The sequence below is a fragment of the Equus quagga genome, chromosome 14, assembly GCF_021613505.1.
Source record: "Equus quagga isolate Etosha38 chromosome 14, UCLA_HA_Equagga_1.0, whole genome shotgun sequence".
Classification (NCBI taxonomy): domain Eukaryota; kingdom Metazoa; phylum Chordata; class Mammalia; order Perissodactyla; family Equidae; genus Equus; species Equus quagga.
In genome coordinates this window covers 56,779,803-56,802,670 of record NC_060280.1, presented here as the reverse complement: position 1 = coordinate 56,802,670, position 22,868 = coordinate 56,779,803, and the positions used below count along the sequence as shown (strand labels likewise).

The 22,868-nt window shown below is 40.5% G+C and overlaps 1 protein-coding gene across 5 annotated transcripts in view; it reads left to right on the top strand.

The window, feature by feature from the left end:
- Nucleotides 1–12,953: 12,953 nt before the first annotated feature.
- ALKBH8 (alkB homolog 8, tRNA methyltransferase) overlaps nucleotides 12,954–22,868 on the top strand; it is a 54,431-nt gene continuing 44,516 nt past the window's right edge. The window contains exons 1-3 of one of the 5 annotated variants that reach the window (XM_046637664.1): nucleotides 12,954–13,052; nucleotides 18,520–18,655; nucleotides 22,220–22,457. In XM_046637664.1, coding sequence (XP_046493620.1) covers nucleotides 18,527–18,655; nucleotides 22,220–22,457 — 367 coding nt within the window. In that variant the 5' untranslated portion in view covers nucleotides 12,954–13,052; nucleotides 18,520–18,526. Of the gene's footprint in view, nucleotides 13,082–18,518; nucleotides 18,656–19,462; nucleotides 19,646–22,219; nucleotides 22,458–22,868 lie in introns of those variants that run through there. The other 4 variants (XM_046637663.1, XM_046637665.1, XM_046637666.1 and 1 more) reach the window with 4 other exon arrangements.

Below are 22,868 nucleotides of genomic sequence, written 5' to 3'. Positions count from 1 at the left end.
GTGTATTAGTCACAATTTAGTGAGTTTACCCTGGAATGAAGTGCCTTTAAAGGCTGACTTTTCAGCTCTTGAAATTCCACATAAAGCTGGGCTTAGAGTACCTGTTCTTTGTTATTGTAGAAAAGGCATTTCTTCTATGAAACATCTCTGAAAAGTCAATGACATTATTTATAAATTCAAAATCCATTAACTTCCTTCACTTCAACAAACATTTCTTGAATAGATAAGACACGTTTCTAGGAGAGATTCCACATATTTACGTCTTAAAAATTAGTTGTAGCCAGAATAATAATAACACCTAAAAATCATTTTAAATATGATAAATAAGTAATACCTCTACATAGTTCTCACTATGTACCAGGTACTAGCGTAAGCACTTTACATATTAACTCAACTAAACGGACATGGGGGCTCTAACAAGTCTCTGACTTAATGGATTTCTGTGGACTTGGGAATAAAGGACATGAGAAATTGTGTTTAATCTGTGAGGAAATAAAATCCTCTTTTAAAATCCCTATTTTATTTGCTAGATCACTTCTGCTTCCTTAGAGCCAGTATAGAAGGAGCTGCTACAGATGGCAGAATTATCCACAATTTTTAAAGTTAGAGAAGCGGCCAATGATAAAATGGAGAACTCAAGACTCAGGAGCTACAAGTAGGTGAACCAATATGTCTTTTTATTTATAACATGTATCCTTTTATGAAACTTAAAAGCATGCTTTAGTTAAATAGAATAGAATTAAATTATATTTTTCTGTTCCCTGTTCAGTTCTTGTCTCTATATCAAAGTTCTGAGTGACAGGGGTGCCTCATATATAAAAGTAGACAAATATCCTAAATTAGAAAGTAGGGGGAAAAGCATCCAAGAGAAAAATTAAAATGCAATAGCAATGCCATCATGTTTTCCACATCCCAATGTAGAGTCAGCTCCAGGTGAAGGAACTGTCAAAAATTATCCACAAAGACTCTTTCTGTTTTTGCTGTTCTCAATAAAATGGCAGAAAAAGCCACTAGAGTTGCGGGTAGCTCAATCCTAATGGAACATAATTCATAATTTCATGGTTATGCTATGAACATGAACTGAGGATATTTTCTTCTGTGAGTGGAGAATTTGCTAAGGAATTTCTAGTATACCTAGTTATATGGAGAGTGCCATCAAAACTGTGGATGGTTTTTCCATTCTGGTTGAAATTGATTTCCGTTGAATGGTAGGAAAGGGGCCAGGAATACTTGGAACAGCAGATTTGCATCAGAATGCTTGGGTAACCGTTTTCCAAATAAACATGCCAGAACATCACCCAGGCCTAGTGAGTCTGAACCCTTGGGGGATGCCCATGCATGCATGTTGTTTGAAAACTCTCCCAGGTGATTCTAATGCACACAGCTAATTATGAACCATACACTTAGGAAATAAGCCAACTTCTGTTAAATCATCAAGTGTAGCTCACTTGTTTCATACTTTATTTTATTCTTTCAATAAAATAATAAAATTTGTATGTTGCCCCAGGCTGAACCTTCTAAACAGGCCTATTGTGAATAGACTACCATGTGCTCATTTCCTTTCTTTGCCTAAGTGAAACTAGTTCTTTACTAGCATAACAAGTGCATTTAACAGGCACTCCACAGAGAGAAGCAACGTTTGCCATTAACATCTATTAGGCTGTGGTAGGCATGGTAAGGCCACAAGAGACTGGGCCAATTCATTTACAAAGAAACATGATGTAGCAGATAGAGATGGGAGAAAAGCCTTCAAGCAAAACAGTTTTTAGAACGGTGGCCAACATCTAGAGGGCCTTATTTTGTGCCAGGCCTTATTCAGAACACGTTACTCACATTATCTCATTTCATCATCATAACAACCATAAAGGTGGGTTCTATTATTATCTCCACCTTACAGAAATGACTGCTATTTGGTGAGAAGGAAAAAAGAGCACAAGTTTTATTCTGTTTTGTTTCTTATCAGATCATTAGTTAAAAGCAGCCCCATACCTCGTGGAAATTTGGGATGTATTTTAGAGAAGGGGCATATGCCAAGAGACTGTACACTCCTCCTTCCTCTTTCTAGCCTCTTGCTCTCATTCTCTCCTTTTATCTTTTCATTTCCCTTTGTTCCTCTCCCATCACTTTTCCTTCTCCACTGCTTAAGCCATTTGTCTGCAGACATCACCCACAGAAATTTCTTAGTTTTCCTGGGAACGTCAGGTATAAATAGGCAGAAGAGGAAAAAAAAAAAAAAAAACCCAAGCATTATGCCAGGCAAAACAGGAAGAGTAAGAAGTACGAGGTAAGAATGCTGTAGAGGGGAAAAGCCAAAAGACACAGGGATGCATCCAGGCTGAGTGGAGGGAGGGTGTCCCAGGTGATTCTCCCAAGAATTAGGACACCAATTAGGTTCATAGGAGACTGGAGGAAAGAGAGGTGGCGACATGTTTCAAATGACTGAGCCGAGGAGTGGGAAAGAGGGATGCAGTCAGATGCAAACAACACAGCTATCATTTCATCTCTGCAAAATTGGAAGGTGTTATGAGAGGCCAGTGAAGGTAAAGAGAAGCACAGTGCTTAGACTGGGAGGGACCACTACCTAATAAGACACTTGTCACATGTAAATGTCAATGAAATTATAAAATCATATCATCTTAGATTGAAAGGGACCTTTGAAATAATCGAGTCAGGTAATTTTAAAAAATTTTAGCCATAGAACCCTTAAATGACCTTCTATTGTGAACCTCAAAAGCAGATCTACTCTGCATAATGTGGGCATGGGCCAGTGTCCCTCTCCTCTCCCCACTCCCACGCTGCCTTTAAACCAGTGAACAGAAGAAATCAACAAATGCATAGTGGCAGTGTTTATGCACAGTACTTGATCTTGGATGCTATGGTGCAGGATACAAAAGTATAAGCTGTGGCCTTCAAAGAGTTTATAGTTTAATTAGGGAAACTTGAATTAACAATGTAAAAGTTGAATAGTTGAAAGAGACCGGGAGGTGGGACCTACCTGACCGCTGGAGGAGTGGTATAAATCAGACCCCACCCACTCCTGTTCCCTGAGAGCTTGGTTTGTTCCCATGATGGGAGCCTTTTGAGCACACCTGGAGTCCCTGACTTCTCACCTGTAGGGTCAAACCTGTCCCGGCTGCTTCCCCCAAGGCTGAGGTGGCAAGAGGGATTTAAAGCCCCGGTGGGCTCCTCCCTGCTGCTCCTTCTCAGGGTTGGTCTGTGAGCCCTTCACAAGGGCTTCCTGCCCATGTTATTGCTTCTGAGCCCATGTCACGGGAACTTACCGTCCCTGAGAAGTGAGACTTTGCTTTGCTTTTGCCAGTTCTTCTAAGGAGTGGACTTTGTCCTTAAACTGTAGTGACTGAGACCTTTTACATCTCAGTGGGCTTCCCAGAAGATGCTGTGAATTCTAAGAATTGTCTGCTGTTCGATCTTTTTTTTGTTACTGTTATGTGATAACTTTGGTACCTTATGTTGCTTTCACATCACTTACAGGTCTGTCCTGCTTTCTAGATGTACTGTTTTTGGATCGATTGATGTCTAGTTCTATGCATAGTTCTGCATCGTCTCTTTGGGTCTAAGCAGACCTCGTCAACAGTGCTGAAGAGATCCTGATTCTTCTTGCTGGTGGCTTCTCCTGGTCTTAGCTGCTACTAGACTGACTGAGTGTGTTTTGTCCTTCCCTGAGCGCATATGTATCTCAGGCCTTTATGTCCACTGAGGGGTTGGACAAGCTAACTTACAAAGGTGACCATGGGTGGACTAGCAGCCTCACCTGTGCCTTCCAGGTCCTGATTCACCCCGGTAACACTGTGGCTCTGTGGCATCTAGACCAGCGGTTGCTGGAGGAGAATGCTGCTCTGAGGCCTTACACCTTCCTCACTGAGGAGGGCCAACTCTTGAAGACCCAGCATATGGGACATCGCATCAGAGTGCAGCCCACCTCACTGGCACTTTGATAAGTGAGGAGGAGTTACAGAAGTCCTGTCTAGCTATTTGGTGTGGACTTTCCTTTTTCTAGTTTTCTAGCACGTAGAATCTAGTCATGGACTCGTCTACTGAGCACATGAAAATCAGGCTGAAGATTAGGGGTAAGCAACCTGTTGTGTAATAGCCCCCATGATAGCATTTATGGGAAGCCCTGACAAATATGCGGGGAGGGAAACAGCAATGGTATGAGAAGCAGTAAACCAGCTCTTTAATTCTAGGCTAGAAGTTTTTCTGCAAAGGAAATTGAAGTGCATCACAGCAGAGAGGCCTCAAGCCCCAACTGTTTACAGCAGACCTATGTCAATTGTGGCACTCTGAGAATTTTCCAGCCGGATGTCCAGTGTACACCAAGGGTGGAAATGGCTCAGCTCCATATAAAAGGCCTGGGAGCTCTCTCCTGTCTGGGCTGCTTTATGTTGTCCACTTCCAGCACCTGCACATGACTCAGAACTCTGGCTTCCTGGTCAACGCTTGGCATGAAAGCTGCCCTGTTTGGAGGGATGGAGGTTGCATTTTGTCATACCCTCTTCAAATAGGACTCAATCTTTTCAATCTTGGCTACATCTTTAGTGATAGGCTATCGGCTGGAGCCTCAATCTCAAGGTCCACGTAGGACCTCAACTGCAGGGGCTTCCTTCTAGCACTTGTGGCCTTCTCTAACTACCAATTTGGCTTGGCGTAGCCTGACTCTAACCTGATACACCTGAGCACTGAGCCTTCATTTGAATGCTCTCTCTTCCATGGTCTATGGCCTTTTAGTGGGAGACCAGCATTCTATAGCTAATGGATGACTTCCCAGTCACCTCATTAGTGTTCTGGGAGCAAGGGGTGTTCTCACCATGTTTTTCGTGGCCTGAGGGCCTAGATTGTGGTGATCAAAGTCTGAAACCCAAATTCTTCAGGGATTTCTACATGTCAGACTTCCTTGGGGCTCTCTTGCTCCATTTGTATAAGAAACAAACCCAGGATACTCTGGCTGTGGAGTTCTCTGGTTTTGCCTGCCTTCCATCCCTTACCTCAGAATCATTTCTGCTAAGCAGTTGTTCCAAACCTGACTAACCAGGAAAGTATAGGCTTGGGTCCTGATATGAAAGAGGAGAGATTTGAGGGATTTGAGAGATTTGAGAGGACCGTTTTGGACCTACCAGGAGCTGTCCTGAGGCTGTCCTGTGTATCTGATGCTGAGCACCAGGTCCTATAACTTCAAAGAAGGGTGACTGATTCTTGCTTAATCCCGGACTCTGGACCAGATAGACAGCCCAGTGCATGTGGTCTTAACTCTGCTTTAAACAAAAACTATGGCTAGGGGAAGTAGAATTCTTGAAGCACATTATCCCTCAGGAAATGCAAATGATTGCTCAAATCTAAGCGTTTTTATTTAGAACATCAAACAAAGATTCTCAGCTCTTCTTCAGTTAGTAGTTTGACCCCATTTCTCCACTGTCAATGTCCCTAGGTACTCACACCTCCAACCACCATCTCTACTATTGACTTATCTAGAAGAACTAAAGATAGTTCTAGATCATCTTGAGATCAAGCCATACTTTTTAAAACGGCACAACCAAGAATGTAAGTTGTTGTACTAGAAGTGAACTCCTTATTGTAATATCTTTCCTTGTGGTGATTAGGTCTGACCCTACCTCTGCCCACCATCTCTTTAAGATATTGGGAAAATCATTCACTCCTTGGCTTTCTTTATCTGACTCATTGACATCCTGGTTTCATTCCTGATCACTGTATTTACTTCAACAGCTAATGAAAAGGAAAGGGGCACTTGTGATCTACGCCATTCGATTTTAGCTGTTCTCATAGACACCTTCAGTGTGGCCCAAGAAACTCAACTATCCCCAAATACACAATGGCTCTCCGTTGCCACAATACCTCCTAGCCCAGACCCATCCTCCCAGGCGACCTGCCCACATGCGTCCCACCGCTGCTTTAATAATTGGCAGAACCATTAGCCCAGCGTAGATCTTCAGCACTGGCCACTGTGTCAACATTTCTGGTATCAGTCAGATTTGCTTTTCACTCCATTCTGTGACCTGTGGCTGAAATCCTTGTTCACCTTTCTGCTTCTTATTGCAACTCTTTGGTGTCTGTTACTTCTAATTGATTTTTCTTGGTATAAACGGGGCTGACTTCTGAGAGACCCTTTGTTACCATGGCTTGGTAACATCTGCTCAACACTCCTAACCCCTTTCTTTGGTACTTAGACTCCTATTTAAACTCTGAATGGGAGAAGCCTAGGATCACTTCAGTGATGTGGCACTTCCTAAAGGCCTCCGCACCAGCCAGAAGCCTTTAGTGATTCTGGAGCTCTTGAGGCAGGATTCTGATTTCCAAATATTGATACTTGCCCAGGACTGCTTTTTTTTTTTCCCTTCCTAGAAATTCCTGCTTCCACTGCTGCCATCTCCTGGTCAAAGGTGCCTGCTACATTGAAAGAATATGGCTATGAGCAATTTGTCCCTAACTCCTTTTGTTTCCTGAATTCTTAGCCAAGGCTTGTCTAACCTCCTTACCCCAACCTAATCTCCTTGGGTTAAATTAGAATCAATTAACATGAAGCCACTGTCACAATAACATTTATATTCATCAGACTGAAAGAGCATTTAAAAGTACAGAGGAATCTGTAATAGACAGGATGACATATGAAATATGTCAGAGACTCATAAACTCCAAACAATTATTTTGACAGGCATGGAAAACTTTTTTTTTGCTGAGGAAGATTAGCCCTGAGCTAACATCTGTTGCCAATCTTCCTCTTTTTTTTGCTTGAGGAAGATCAGCCCTGAGCTAACATCTTCCTCTATTTTAGATGTGGGTCACTGCCACAGCATAGCTGGCCAGTGGTGTAGGTCCGCGCCCAGGATCTGAACCTGTGAACCTGGGCTGCCAAAGTGGAGTGTGCTGAACTCAACCACCAGGTCATGGGGCCAGCCCCCATGGAAAACATTTTTTTTTTTAAAGATTTTATTTTTTTGCTTTTTCTCCCCAAAGCCCCCCGGTACAAGGTTGTATATTCTTCATTGTGGGTCCTTCTAGTTGTGGCATGTGGGACGCTGCCTCAGCATGGTTTGATGAGCAGTGCCATGTCCGCGCCCAGCATTCGAACTAACGAAACACTGGGCCGCCTGCAGCGGAGCACGTGAACTTAACCACTCAGCCACGGGGCCAGTCTCAGAAAACATTTTTTAAGTTGAGATCATGGTCTACCTACATCACCACCTCAGTAATTCAACTACACTAAGTTTCTTGTTTCAAGTGATTTTTCAAAGCTATCTATTTCCGTTATGGTGTGTTAAATTTCACGCAGAAGAGTTCCATAATTGATGCTAACTAATTATTAATTCCTCATTCTGAGAATGTCAACAGGCTTCCTAGAGGTATTGAAAAGTAAATTCTGGGTCTCATTAACTTTCTACTAACCACATGGTTCCCTAAGCCACGATTTCAAATAGGTGAGAAAATGATGCTATCCAACCTTATTTATGACACACAAAGCTGGAACAGAAGAAAACAAGACCATTAATGCTGCTTGACTTTTTTAAAATTAATATAGCATCTAAACTTTCAATTAAGATTCTGGACACACTGTCTTTATTGAAGGTTTAAAAGTTATATTGTGTGAATTCTTACATGTGCTTGCTTAAAAGGTGCAACCATTTAAACATTTTTCACACCTATATTTTTCTCATAATGTTTAGATAGACTTCAAAATATCAAAAAAGGGGCACTTTCTTTGCAATGGTGTCCCTCAGCTTAGTGTATGCAATTGGAAAGGAGGAAAGACTTTGGGTAGGACTCCTGCCTCTGTCACTAACTGTGTGGTCTTGGGGAAGTTGCTTAACCTTTCTCAGCCTCAGATTCCAGATTTGTAAAATTGAGAACACAAAACTTACTCCTAGGGTTGTTTTTGTTGTTAGGATTAAATAATAATGTAAGTTAAGTATTTAACACTTAAATACCTCACAAAAAGGTAGTTGTAGATAGCTATGTTTTAACTTATAAAACTGAGTCCTTTTATTCACTTGAGAACACAGACATGAATGTAAATCACTCTCTTAAAAAATATCTCCTACTTACACAGCTTATACACTTTGTTTTTAAGTCTTACTTGCTACATCTATAACATGGAATATGGAGATGCCAATAATTAGAATTGTTTTGAGACATAACTTTATGTCTTCAATAATTCGATAATCTGAGTGCTGTATCATCTGGCTTCTTGGTCCCTTGTACCTTATAAAGTTAAAACATTTCACCTAAAATAAAAATCCCAAATACGTTAGAAAATTGGCAGTTTGTTACTCTGGGGCAGATTTTTAAAGAGCTCTATCTTGATGAATAATACACAGTATTTTTCTCTGATGGTTGAACACCTGCAAGAGCAGTAGGATTGCTTGTTAAGCATGCAGATTGCTGGGCCCTGGCCCCAGAGATTTTGAAATGAACCCTGTAATCCATTGGGGTTCAGAGCAACTATTAAAACATATTTGTTTTTAGTTGACTCATGCCTGGTGGGGTCTGGAACTCTCCATTTTTAACAAGTACTCCAGTGATTCTGCTGCAGTCTAAGGACCACCCTTTACAAAACATGCCCTCGTGCAGTGGCCTCTAATGCACAGTATGCAAAACTTGGGTATCTGGAAGAATACGTGGGAAATTCTGTTTATAGTTTCATCGAAAGCAAACTAATCTTCACTCCCCCTTAGAATACTGGAGGCTTCCTTAGGGCTGCACGTCGGATTGTCACATGTCACAGACTTTGAGAGGTGTTCTAAGAGAAGAGTGGAGTGGGAGTTCACAGGCAGGGGAGCTGCCTCTGGTATCCTCCCTTCTTTAAGCAAGACATGATTTTTGTGCCTGGTAAATGCTTATATAATGTAAAAACTACTTTTGCAAAATGGGCAAGTAGGTTAGAAAATTCTAAATTCCCCATTGTGAAGATGAATAAAGATAATAATTCAAGTACAAGTAACTAACAGAAAATGGCAAAATTGATGCTCCTAATATGAGGTCTTAGTGAGTCATAATGTAAGTAAAAGCTAAGACCATCTAGTCAGATCTAATGAGAAATCCCCCCAAATTAGAAGTGATCATGAAGATTATATGAAATACGGATTTACATCCAGCATAATTAATGATGAAGCTTGCCCTCTTTGGGCAAACATCTTTGTATTTTTGGGTCTTTGAGAGATTAATGACAGTATGAAGCCATTAAAGTAGTGAGACTATTTTTTTTTTTTTTGAGGAAGATTAGCCCTGAGCTAACTACTGCCAATCCTCCTGTTTTTGCTGAGGAAGACTGGCCCTGAGCTAACATCCATGCCCATCTTCCTCTACTTTATACATGGGACGCCTACCACAGCATGGGTTTTGCCAAGCGGTGCCATGTCCGCACCCAGGATCCAAACCGGTGAATCCTGGGCCACTGGGAAGCGGAATGTGCGAACTTAACCACTGTGCCACCTGGCTGGCCCTGACATTTTTAAATGTTTATAAATTTTTAAGAGAATTTTTTCTTGTCAAGTTAAGGGAAATATTTTTAAAAAGTTGTTTCACTTTATCATATCTTTAAAAATCCACAAATCCCTCTCCTCTGGCCACCCCAAAGATTTTCCTGCACCCTGAGTTGTCTGCTATTGCTTTATTCTCTTCTACTTGAAAAGCATGTTGCAGAAAAATAATTATTCTGTGAAGTAAGAAGGTCTTTAGCCTCAAGAATAAAACCATTGTGGGAGGGAGGGCAGTTAATGCTTACAGCTCAAATTTTACATTTTTCTTATTTATTTATTTGAGGAAGACTAGCCCTGAGCTAACATCTGCCACCAATCCTCCTGTTTTTGCTGAGGAAGACTGGCCCTGAGCTTAAATCCATGCCCATCTTCCTCTACTTTATACGTGGAACGCCTGCCATAGCATGGCTGGACAAACGGTGCCATGTTCGCACCTGGGATCTGAACCGGAGAAACCCTGGGCCGCCAAAGCAGAACGTGAACTTAACTGCTACACCACTGCACCAGCCCCTGAAATCTTATATTTTTCCGACTGACCAAAAACAATCCTCAAGCAGAGTTTTATATTTTATATTATAAATGAAAGGCTGGCTCCTCCCTCCTTTTTTTTTTTTTGTGTTACTTTTGCCTCTAATTACTGCATGGAAGTACTTTCACCATATGACTTATAAAACTACAAACTTTTCATTGAATTTTTATCACCATAGCATGAATAATGCATTCAGTCCTCAAATGTCACAGTGAACATCAAATGGTTTTACATAATGCATTCTTGCTGGAGTTTCAAGAAGCCAGCAGAGAAGACAAAAGTTTGGAAAGGAAATGTGACACAAATTTGTCATTTACCCAGCAGGGATAAAATAAGTAGCAAAAGAATAAGTGGAGAGGAAAGACTGAGAACTGAACGTGTTTTTGTTTATAACCTTAAATAGGAAAAAAAAGCAAAACTAGTATAGTTGCTCTTGGGGACAAGTGGGGGGAAAAATCCAGAAAGTAGCAAAAACAAATGGTCTGGGTGGGGGAGAAGGGGAAGGGAAATTAGGAACCTCATAAGTATAGGAATTGAATTTGAAACTGCAGTGCAACAGTATCACATTTTGGAACCATAATAAACTACAACAATTTTCAAGGACTGTTGGGAACATTTTCAATCTTTTCTGACTGAGGAATCTCAAAGTAGAAATATAATAACTCTTAGAATTCTACCTTTGAATGCTTTACTAATTGATGAGAGTGCTCATCCTTCTAGCATCCTCTTCTCTTAGGTTTTGAGATAGACCATATTATGATAATCCAGTCAGATGAAGTGTTCAACCCCCTTATGGAACATGCTGTTAATTGCCCAAAAGCTGTCATCTCATTTTTCTTGTTAAGAGAAGCCTAATTTAACTTTTCTCTAGATAGAGTGTAGGCTATCCAGGTCTCTTGATCTCAGGGTCTCGTCCCAGCCCCATGCAATTAATCATGACCAGCCTAAAGCAGTCCCAGTAATTCTACTTTCTTTGGCTAGTGATTGGTCTGGGATAAGCACGTGTAATAGTTTTTGATTGCTGCTGTAATAAATTAGCACACGTTTATTATTTTACAATTCTGTAGACCAGAAGTTTGGGTTGGCTCTTGGTTTCTCTGCTCTGAGTTTCATAAGGACAGAATAAAGGTGTTGCCTGGCTGGGCTCTTACCAAGATGCTCTGGGAATGATCTGCTTCCAAGCTTATTCAGGTTGTTAGCAGAATCCAGTTCCTCGTGGTTGTAGGACTGAGGCCCCCACATGCTTGCAGCCTATCAGCTGGGGGCTGGCCCTAGCTCACAGAAGCCTCTCTCCATTCTTGCACATGGACCCTTACATCACAGTGTGTTGAATCCTTCACACTTGGAATCTTTCTAACTTCTTCTGCTTGATTTCTCTTTCTCCAGCAAGAGTAAATGTTCTGCTCTTAAGGAATCATGTGGTTATATTGGATCCCTGGATAATCTATTTTAAGGTCTGCAAACTTAATTATATCTGCATATTCACAGGTTCCAAGGATTAGCGTGTGGATATCTTTGGGGGCCCATCATTCTGCCTATCATAGTATGCAACCTGTGTGGTCAAAAAACAAGGGGGAGTCCACTGGGAGCTTCATTTCCTGGATGAAAAGATGAAAACTCTGCTCCTTTTTTCCAGCTAGGGATGCTAGTATGGGGACAAGATGTCTGGAGCGGCAGACAAATCATAAAACACTTCCATCATCACAGAAAGTCCTGTTGGAAAGTGTTTTTGAAAGCATCCAGTAGTGCAGAAGCAAGACTGCATCAGGGAGACTGAACATGTTTTCCCTCATACCCTCTTCAGTAGTTTGCAATGTCTGGCTGATTTGACCTCTCTAGGTTGCACTTGCCTCTTCACTTGCTATTCAGTTTTAGCCTCACTCTCTTTCCTGAACTATTGCATTGGTGCCTATCTGCATCCCAACTTGTTCTTTCCCCCTTCTAACCTATTCTTCATACAAATTATTCCTCCCCTCAACAACACTCTCGTGTCAGTGCCACTTGTGCTGGCCAGCAACCCTTAACTTTTGCTGATAGTCCACTGTGGTGGGGTGTGGATAGGGGCATTGTATCAGCACTATAGGGAAGTGACTTCCTCCTCACTCCCAAATTGCCTTCCCTGCTCTCAGTTTATAATCCAGTGCAGGCAGAATGATTATAATACATTCATAACCCACAATATTAAAGCAGGAACAATGGCTAATCATCACCTTCTCCTGTGTCTTTTATTTCTGCTCTCTTACGAAATCTTTTCCTTTCCATCTGCCACTGCTGTGTCCCAGTTAATAGTTTGTTACTTTTCACTTGACCACTGCGATAGCCTGTGAAGCAGTCTTCTTTCAGTCTCTCTTCCCACCTTCCCCCTGAAGCTCTGGTCCTATCACTCCATTTCTTCCAGGGACCCCCTTAGACCTACAGAACAGAATAGCCTAAAGTCTTCTATAATCTGGCGCAGCCCACCTTTCCTGTCCTACCTCCCTCAACATTCTTCCACTCATCTTCCTACCACTCTCCGCTATTCACCATTCCCCTGGCATGTTCATGCACTTTCACCTCCCTCGCTGTCGCCCATAAGATGTCTTTCAGATCCCAAGGTCCTCTCCCATTCCTCTAAGATTCCTGAGGAAAGAAGCAAAAAGACCCCCAGAGGAGGGGGTGGGGGAGTGGGCATTATTGAGGGACCGACGGACACACACCTGTTTAAAAGTGTCCAATTGGATAGCTAATAATAAGCAGCACTCCCTACCCTTACCCTTTCCCCGACTAAGACAACCTAATTTTCACCACAGCGGAGAGCGATTGACTGGTGAACCACGCCCGGCAGAGAAAGAGTCAATAGGAAGCTCTGGAAGGCGAAGGGAATTGTGGGAGCGCCGTTCGTCGTCCCCGCAGACTCATGGGAAACGTAGTGCACCTTTCTCCAACATGGCTGCGCCCAGATGGGGTGGTGTGTGAGTATCCGCCGCTGCTTTCTGAGATAGATTGGAGAGGCTGGCGAAGGAGAGCGCACCCACGTGGTGAGAACTCAGCCTGAGCCCAGGCGGAGGTTTGTGGCACGTCTTACTGGCGGGCATGATGGCTGCAAATCACTGCATTCTCTTGTCGCCTTCTTCCGGTTTTCTCTAGCTGCCTCACAGTCCTGTGCCTGAGAACCTAGGGCGGGGAGGGATGGCCGGCGCAGTGCTCTGGGGCAGTCCGTAGGCAGTAGGCTGTCCGGCGTTGGGTGATCCTGTCTGTCCGTGTTTGAGGTGCACGTGTTTGTGTTTAGTGCGGGTGCTCACGTGGTGTCTGTGTCAGTGTCCTGTTTCCTCTGAGGTTTTGGACTGGCGATTGCAAGTAGGGAGTGTTAGTCTGGCGCGTCCGGGGCTTTTCTGACCCGTGCCAATCCAGTGAGGAAAAGGCATTGTTGGTGGTCTGGTAGCTCATACAGCTGAATCTTCCTACGCTCTTGTTTGAGTAATCCTGGAGATCCTTGGGCCTCTGGTAGTGTCAGCTTCTGGTTTTGATTGATTTCACTTAACAGATATTTACTGAGTGTCTGCTGTATGCCAGGGACTCAAGTCTATGCCCTCAAGTAGATGACAGACTTCTGGGTGAGCCCACAAACAGGTCGTTATTAGACAATGTGAAAACTGCAGAGATAGAGATACACGCCAGGTATTAATGAAAACATTGAAGAGGGCCACCAAACTCAGAATTCTGAAGAAGAGGTTTAGGAGGTAATATCGCAAGAGTAGTAAGTTTAGGCTTACTCAATTAAACGTTTATTGAATGGCTAGTAGGTGCTAGATCCTGTGCTAGGTGCTGAGTGCCACAGGGTGAACAATATAGACAAAATTTGTACTTTCAGAGGTTGCTTTTTAGTAAGTTGGACAAGGAAGACAGTGAATAAACAAATTAATGAGGGCATAAGAAAATATAGAGTAGGTATTCTTCAAGGAATTAAAACGGGATGATATGACAAATGACAGGGTTAATTTTTTCTAATCAATTAAAATTTTTGTTTTCTTTCTTAATGGTTAATGCAATTTGAATAGTTACTAAATTCAAAAATTAGGAAATAGGAAAGCTCCCTCTCATTCTTGTACCAATCTACCCATTTCCCTTTCCTGGAGGTAGCCTATATCACTGATTTCTTGTATGTCCTAGAAATTTATATGTATACCTGTGCTGTACTCGATAATCAGGCCTCATTTGATAGGAATTTAAGTTCTTTCTAATCTTTGCTATTAAGTATAATTTACCTACAAGCACAGGAACATTTGTCTATAAGGCTTGGTTCATTGTAGGCACTCTGTTGTTCAAGGAGGGCATGGACACACATGCTACTATTACCACTGAGGGCGATATCCATAGGATGTCTTGGGGTTAAACTTAGTAGCAGAGCGTGTGTGATCTCTTAACTCTTGTTATCCTATAGAGAGTGTGCTTTAGCTGGATGTGATTAGACTGGACTCAGCATGGCTAGTATTCTAGTGGTGACTTCACTCCCATGACATTCCATAACACTCCCATAACAAGGCAAGGGGCATCCAAGCCTTTGTGCAATGGTGGAAATTCCTTGGCCAGGGAAGTGGCCTTGTTTGAAAGGGAGCATCCCCAGACCTCAGCACCTGGTATCAGCCTGTTCCTTGTTGAGGTGACTCAGACCTGCTGGGCCAGTGCATTGCCAAGTCTTTGGAATGAGGAACAAATGAGCCTCCAGAGCTATCTGGATTTGTCTTTCTTCACCTGTAATAATATTGCATGACTGAGGGAAGGAGAAGGCAAAGGGGATGAGAGAAATGTGATTATGAGGCTCCATCTGCTGGTACTGCACACTTAGTGTCAGACTCTTAAAAAGATGTATTCAGTATCTTAGTTTTCTCATTTCTTCCACTTTGCAGTCTTTGCCCATGTGACATATTAAGAAAAAAAATTCTTAGTGTGTTCATCCCTTGTTCTCAATTTCATACTGCAAAGATGCCGTTCCAAAGATGATGATCTTGGAATGGAATAGCAATAAGAAAGTTCCTTTGAGGGCCCTCAGTTTTTCTTTGTCTTCTTAAACCATTCTGATTTGGCTCTTCTGGAAATTAACAATAATTTAGTAATTTGTTGTTAGTGCCATGAGGTTGATTTTGATTCCTAGCGACCCTGTGTACAGCAGAGCAGAACCCTGCCTGGTCTTTTTCGTACCATCCTCTCATCTTCTGGCGCTATTCATAGGGTTTTCATGGCCGGTTTTTCAGAAGCGGGTGGCCAGGTCTTTCTTCCTAGTCCATCTTAGTCTGAAAGCTCTGCTGAAACCTGCCCACCATCATGACCCTGCTGGTATTTGAAATACTGGTGACATAGATTTCAGCATCACAGCAATAGGCAGCTGCCACAGTATGACAACTGACAGATGGTGTGGTTCCCTGACCAGGAAAGGAACCCAGGCCTTAGTGATGAGAATATCAGAATCTTAACCACAAGATAGCTAGGGCTGACATAATTTAGTAATAGATGTATTTAATCCTTAACAAAGTTATGAGTTAGTGTCAAAGATTAACACAGCCAGACATTAGTTAGAGCAGTAGAAACATTTTATTTTCTTACTACTGACAGTAGGGGAAAGAGCTGAGCTCCATTCTCATTTGTGCAGAAGTGATTTGGGTGTTTTAAAGGGAGAATGGGAGGGGCGTAGAGCAGGGGCTCAGTAGACTTAGAGAAGTGAAAGATTACAAAGGATTGGTCAGTACAAATGCAGTTAGGCCAGCTGTGTTTGCCAGCTGGCAGTTATCAAAGTTCTCTCTCCTGCCACAGAGACTGGGAGACAGAGGCTCTGTCTTTCCTTTGATTACATTTCAAAGGAATGGCTCTCAGGTCCTTGAGAGAGACACTTCTGAGTTGCAAGAGATGCATATTTACTATTTGTAAGCCCCTTTTAGTAAATGCTCTCAGAAACACAGGTCAGGGGCCTATTGTCAGGTGTTGCTAGAACAAATGGTAAAATTTCCTGGCAGCATTTTGAGTTTTCTCAGGCATTTTAATGGTTAACTGGGGTCCTCCTAGGGACATAGCTTTATGCTGCCAGAAGCTGTGCTAGAGTTTGGTCACATTTTTTAGTGCAGCGATGGATGCAGTTACGTGCCAAGAATAGGCACTATTATCCCTATTTTACAGATGAAGAAACTTAAGCACAGAAATAATTAATTAGCTCACATAGGATCATACAGCTGATAAGTCGATAAGTAGAGCTGAGATTTGAACCTAGGACCTGGACCCCTAAACACTGTGTTATACTGTCTCATGGCACTGAAGGAGGCTCTGGGGAAACAAAGAAAAATATGATTTAATCCCTGTCCTCAAAGAGCTCTTCGTTCACTGGAAAGGAACAAACATTAGAATAAATAATTATAATTAGTGCAATATTAAAAATATCCATTCAGCTGTCCCCTTCCTGTCTAAGGATGACTTCTAAGGCTTTCTCTCTAACCTCATTCCCTCTCCTTTTAGCCACTTTGTATTGTCATCTGCCGGCCAGACATTGCAACTGTGTATCTCACCAGTACCTCAAACATATTATATCCTAACTGACTCATTACCTTCCTTACTGAGCAGCTCTTCCTGACCTTTTTCTGACTTTCCAGTTTTGAAGTGACGTCACTAGTCTCTCAGTCACTCAGGCTCTGTCCTGTAAGTGATGTGTGATTCCTCTCTCCTTCACGTCTGAGTAGTATTCAAGGCCTGTTGATTGTGCCTGAGCTTTTCTGTTGCCCTCCCCCTCTCGCCGTATGTCCTTTCTTCCTACAGACTCCACCCTTCCTACAGACTCCAGTCCAGCATTTCTACTTGCCAGGCTGGATCGTAGCAGGTCCCTTTGCCTCTCACTTCTCTAGTATGCTGTCCAGCTAGTCTGTTATACTGGCCTTACCTCCTATCACATGCATGCTGTGTATTAGTTAAGCTGGATTACTGTTCTTTCTATAGACTCTGCATTTTTCTTCTGTACATAAAGATTAGTAATTAGAGTTTTGACTGTTTATGAGCTGTTTTGGAATATGATTTTATTTAACTCCCTATATTTATTTTGTTTGCTAACTTTGAAGACTTTCAAGTGGGTGAAGAGTGGGATTGGTGGATCAGCCAACATTCTGTGCTTAAAAGATTATGCTTACCTCTCACTGTCTTTGCCAGACACATCCATTTCTGTTTTTAGCTTCTTCCCTTTATTGCCTTACTGAATACTCTCCCTTCCCTATGACACTGTTTACTTCTGTCCTTCAGGACTCAGCTCAGGTCCCCTTCTGTTTTGAAGTTCTCTCCAATTTTTCTAGTTTATGTCAGTCTTACTTTGTCTCTAATTCATGTCACAACTAAAGACTGGACTGTACCATTAACACTTAATTATATAAAGATATATCATGTTCTTTCATTGTTTAGTCTGTTTTCCTCAACCAGCTTAGACACTTTTGTTGAAAGCATAAACTATGTGTTGTATTTGTATGCCGCAGAGCACTGAGACCATAAATAGGTGTGTGTGTATGCACCTGTTATCGTTCGTTTATTCCCTTCAACAAGTTTGTGTCGAGCACCTGCTGTACGTTGGCATTTCTGCTCTCTTGGAGTTGACATCCTGATGGGGGATTTAAGCTAACAGATGAAGCATCACAAATTGTGTTAAATTCTGCAAACAAAATAAAATAGGCCACTGTAATAAAGCATGGTGTAGAGTGCTGATTTGGATGGCGTGAAGACCTCTTTGGGAAAGCACTTAGTGACTACTTGCTGATTGACGTATTTCAATAAAATGAAAACAATTCTATGGGGTTCTTAATATCTGTTATTTTAAAAATTATAGATATAAAAATGTATAATGTGTGCAGTTTAAAAAGTAAACAAACACCTAAACCACTGTCTACCTGAAGAAATACCTTTGATGCTTTTCTGTGTTACTTTCATATTCCATTCCTCTCCTCCCCCCAGAAATAACTTCTCTCCTGAACTTTGTGTTTATCATTTCCTTGCTTTTTCTTGGGTTTTGCTCCATATGTATTTCTAAATGATATATGGCTTACTTCTGGGTTTTGGACTTTATGTAAATGGAGTCATACTGTATATTCTTCTGTGAATTTTTTGTTTTGTTTCTTCCTTTTTTTCTTTCCTAATATTAGTTTATGAAATTTGTCTGTGGCACATTTTACCTAGGACTTCGTAAGTAAAGGGCTGTATCATCTCTGGGGAAAACAGCTCCCTTAGGAGAGCTGAAGCTCTGGAACATATTGTAGAACCCCAGAGCTGCTATTAGATGTTCTTGCTTCTTTGTTACCTTCTTAAATATTCCTTTATTGTCCAAGCATCTGTTTGTTCTCACTTCTCTTGGTTGGTGAAAGGTAAAGTAAGCATTTAAAAAAATTGTCACATAGAAATATTTATAAACTATAGAAAATATGAATAGCATCATTATAACTGTCCCTTCAGAATCTTAAAGTTGACATTTTGTACTTTTTTTTTTTTAAGTATTGCCATGGACAGCAACCATCAAAATAATTATAAACTTAATAAAACTGAGAAGAAGTTCTTAAGGAAACAGATTAAAGCCAGGCATACTTTGCTGAGACATGAAGGCATTGAGACAGTATCCTATGCTACTCAGGTGACCTAAAACTGTTATTATCATTTGAATAATGTATTTGAATGTAAATGTATTGCAATGTTAATGTGTCACAGTGATATTTGTTAATAATTGCTCAGAGAGGAATGCTGTAATTGTTCAGTCGTGTGTTATGTCTATATTCAGTATACGTATGATGGGACCTGATCACTTTCTGTTTTGGGACATTGAATTTCCCTTGATTGTGTTGAACTAGAGGAAGTTGTGAGTAGATATTAATAACAATAACACTAAAACTGTTTACAGTTTACAAAGCATTCTTACATTCGTTATTATATCTAATTCCCTAAAAATCCTTATGAAATAGGTGAGAAAACTAAGGTTCTAAGAGGTGGTGATATGTCCGTTGATGTGAGGTGGCTGAATAGAAACCTAAAGCTAGATCTTTTGTATCCTAACGCAGGCTTCTCTCTTCTATTCCTAACTTTGTCTGTATTATAAAGTGTTTTGATTATATGCTATAAAACATTTTTTGTTTATTAGACCTTATCTACAAAGACTTTTCATTATCTGATGGCAATAATTAAATTATATATATATGAGGGACTATGAGACTTCCTGGGCTTTGAATTAGAAGAACTTAGTTTAACTTTTAGCTTCTCCACTATTTGGACATGAGCAGTACCCTTGACCTCAGCTTTATTCATTCATAAGGACATCGTATTGCATACCTTTTTATCTCATTGGATTGTTAGAGTCCAAAGAGAACATGTATGTGACAGTACTTACTAGTCATTAAAATACCATATAAATATAAAGTATTCTTATGATGTTCTTTCTGGTTCTAAGGATATGAGAAGAGGAAGGAAGCTTAGCCATCATCTAACCGAGGGCCAAAGACATACAATTGAGAAGGTGGAACTAGGATTAAAATTCAGGTCTCTGGACTCTCAGACCAATACCATTCCCTTATATCATGCTGAGGCTGCCTTCTGTGCTGCGTCGTAGTTTAGGAATGAGTAGCCTTTTGAGGTGAGTTTAAATTTAGCAGGTAAAAGGCCCATACTTAGATTTCATTAAATATTAATGACTTTAGAGAATTTAAACCAAATCCCTATAAAAAGGATAGAGTAGATAACAGATTAGAATTAATATGTTTGCATAGACTTTCTGCCAAGAGCCACTGAGGCTGTGAGGCATTCAAAAGATTAAACTGACGTACCCTACTCTGATCTCTTCCCAAGCATGCCTTATAGGGGTCGTGACGAGAATTGGTAAGAAAAGAAATGGGTTAAGTTTCTTTGCTGCCTCTGAAGCTTGTTTCTGGTTGGGTCTGTCTTTTCTTTCAGATCTCTAGAAACTTTAATCTTACCTTGGTGACTTCTAAAGTATCAACTTATTTGGGCTTGATTATTTTTTTCTCCACAGTATTTTTAAAGGAAAAGAGTAAAATTGTAGAAGGACCTCCAATTATATATTATCTATCTAGGGGAGAACAAATGCTCTTTCCGCAATGTGTTTTAAGTGTACATGCCTTTGTGCAAATTTATAGCCATCGTGAGATTTTTCTAGAGGAGTGATCCTCAAACCATCAGGACTGAAGATAACAAAAAAAAATTCTAAATTCTCTACTTCATATTGTCGGGAAAATTGCTTGGCTGAACAATTATAAATAAAACAATTATTGTATTTAATTATATGGTATAATTCACATGGAATAGGAAATGAGTTCTTTCCTTCACTCCCCTCTCTGCTTGTTTTTGTGTGGTTTGCCTTTAGAATTGCCCCCAAACCACTCAGACAGCATCTTCGAGCACCACTAGTCCTCCTCAATCACGCCTCACCATCTTCCTTAGTTCCTAGATGGAGCAGTGGACCTCGACATTTACAAAACCTTTGCAGTTCCTTAGATTTGGGAATATGGAAATGTTTTTGAAACTACGGCTGCATATAACCAAATTATTTTGGTGCTTTAATTTACAAACCCCATGGAATTAGGTCCAGGGCAAGCCATCTGAGACTAAATTTTACACCATATTTTGTAGTATTGTATTAGTGTGTTTGTCTAGTATGTGTATGTGTATACTTTCGTACATATAAAATGTTGGCTATCCCATGATGGAACAGAGCTTTTCTTATTATCCAATTTTATAATAATTCTATTACGTTCTTTTAAAACAAGGTTGTAGATAATCCTATTTTGTATAAAAGAAACTAATACGTTATGTTCTGGTTTCCAGCTTAGTATAAATCAGAGTTTGGCAAACTGCTGCCCTCGGGTCAAATCTGGCTTGTGAGCTAAGAATGAGTTTTACATTTTTAAAGCGTTGTTAAAAAATAAAAGACTACGTGACAGACATATGACCTGGGAAGCCTAAAATATTTTACATAGGCCCTTTTCAGAAAAAGTTTGCTAGTACCTGGTATAAATAATGAAACTTATGAGAGTTGGCTATCGATGGTTTACTTTTGTTATGCTACAAAATTTTTAGGAGTTACAGTTACAGATCATAAATGAAAGATCTTAATGCTGTGTAGAATGCTTTGTAAGTACAGTCGTCTCTTAACCACAGGGGATTGGTTCCAGGACCCCCGTGGATACCAAAATCCGTGGATGCTCATCTCTTAGTCGGCCCTCCGAATCCTTGGGTTCTGCATCCAAGGATTCAGCCACCCGCGGATTGTAAACATTGTACACATCTGCAGTTGGTCAACTCTGCAGATGCGGAACCCACGGATGCTAAGGACCGACTGTACAAAGACTACAAGGGCACTAGGCCATGAACATTGGAATAAAAACAGGAGACTCCCTCCCCCATCCCCCAAAATCCCTTGAATAAGTTCAGGGCAGGTCTGCAAATGACAGGTAGTAAGCATGAAACTTACAGAGGAAAAAATTTTAATTGCAAAGTAACTGAATTACTCATAGAGGAAAATCTTCCTATTTTATGTTCAGTAGAACCTGTAATTGGTTTTTCTTTGAGTCAATACCTTTACTTTTAGTTTTTAGTAAACATTATATAATGGTTCTATCAAAAGTATGGATTCTGGAAACTGACAGAGATAGCTTTGAAACCCACTCCTACTAGTCATTACCTTAACCCAATTTTTCTCATCTTCAATTGCTTCCTTTATGCCGTGGGGCTAATATTACCCACTTTGTAGGATTGTTGTGAAGATTATGTTAATAAGGATTAAGTAGGAAAAAGCATATAGCAGTGTCTGACAAAAAAGCAAGTATTATGTAACTCCTTGTTCCTTCTTCTCTCTCTCTCTGTGCTTTCTCTTTCCATTATGTTAAATTTACATTTATGAACAGTGAAAAAAGTTATCTTTTAATTTGTATGTACGGTCATTAGGAAATAAATATTTTACTGAAAGCACTTTTAAAAATCAATCTTTACAACATAGGAATACTTTTTAACCTCCAAATATTTAGTAAATTGATTTATAAACTTTGGATGAAATTAGAAAACCAAATAACCATCGTAAGGAAAACTTTTTTAATTACACTTTTGTAGACATCATCTTATTTTAAAATCTTACTTAAAAATAAACAGGTTGATATTAATTGCTCATGTTGCTTTCTGTTTTTGCTTTTTTAAGGTCCTGGTTGTTGCCAATGGTGGTTTGGGTAATGGTGTGAGTAGGAACCAGCTGCTTCCAGTTTTAGAGAAATGTGGACCCGTGGATGCTCTCCTAATGCCACCTAATAAGCCCTACTCATTTGTAAGATACAAAACTACAGAGGAATCCGAGAGAGCCTACGTTACCCTCAACGGAAAAGAAATAGTGGATGATTTAGGACAAAAGATCATTCTGTACTTGAATTTTGTGGAAAAAGGTATTATCATACAAGTATCTTTTAAAAAAGTAGTTCTTTTTTTTAAAAGTAATTCTTGCTTTTTTTTTTTTTTTTCTCTAAAGGTTGGCACGTAAGCTAATGGGGCTGGCCCCAAAATAGTTCTTACTTTTGTGTGAATTTTGTTTTCATGCCTGAGTTGGGAGTTTCAGTTGTTATGAAATAAAATAGGACATCCGTTTACAAATGTTCTTTAAATACCTAGTTGTGCCAGGCATGGCCCTGGTAGTTGAAGGGAGGTGAGTTAGACATAGCCTGCCTTAAGGAGCTGGTTCCACCAACCTATCAATATATTTTTTATGCATGTTACTTATTTTGGAATCCTACTATCTAATTGTGTTTTTCAAAATTGAATGTTGGGGACTCAGATCACCAATTTATTTTACAGTGTCT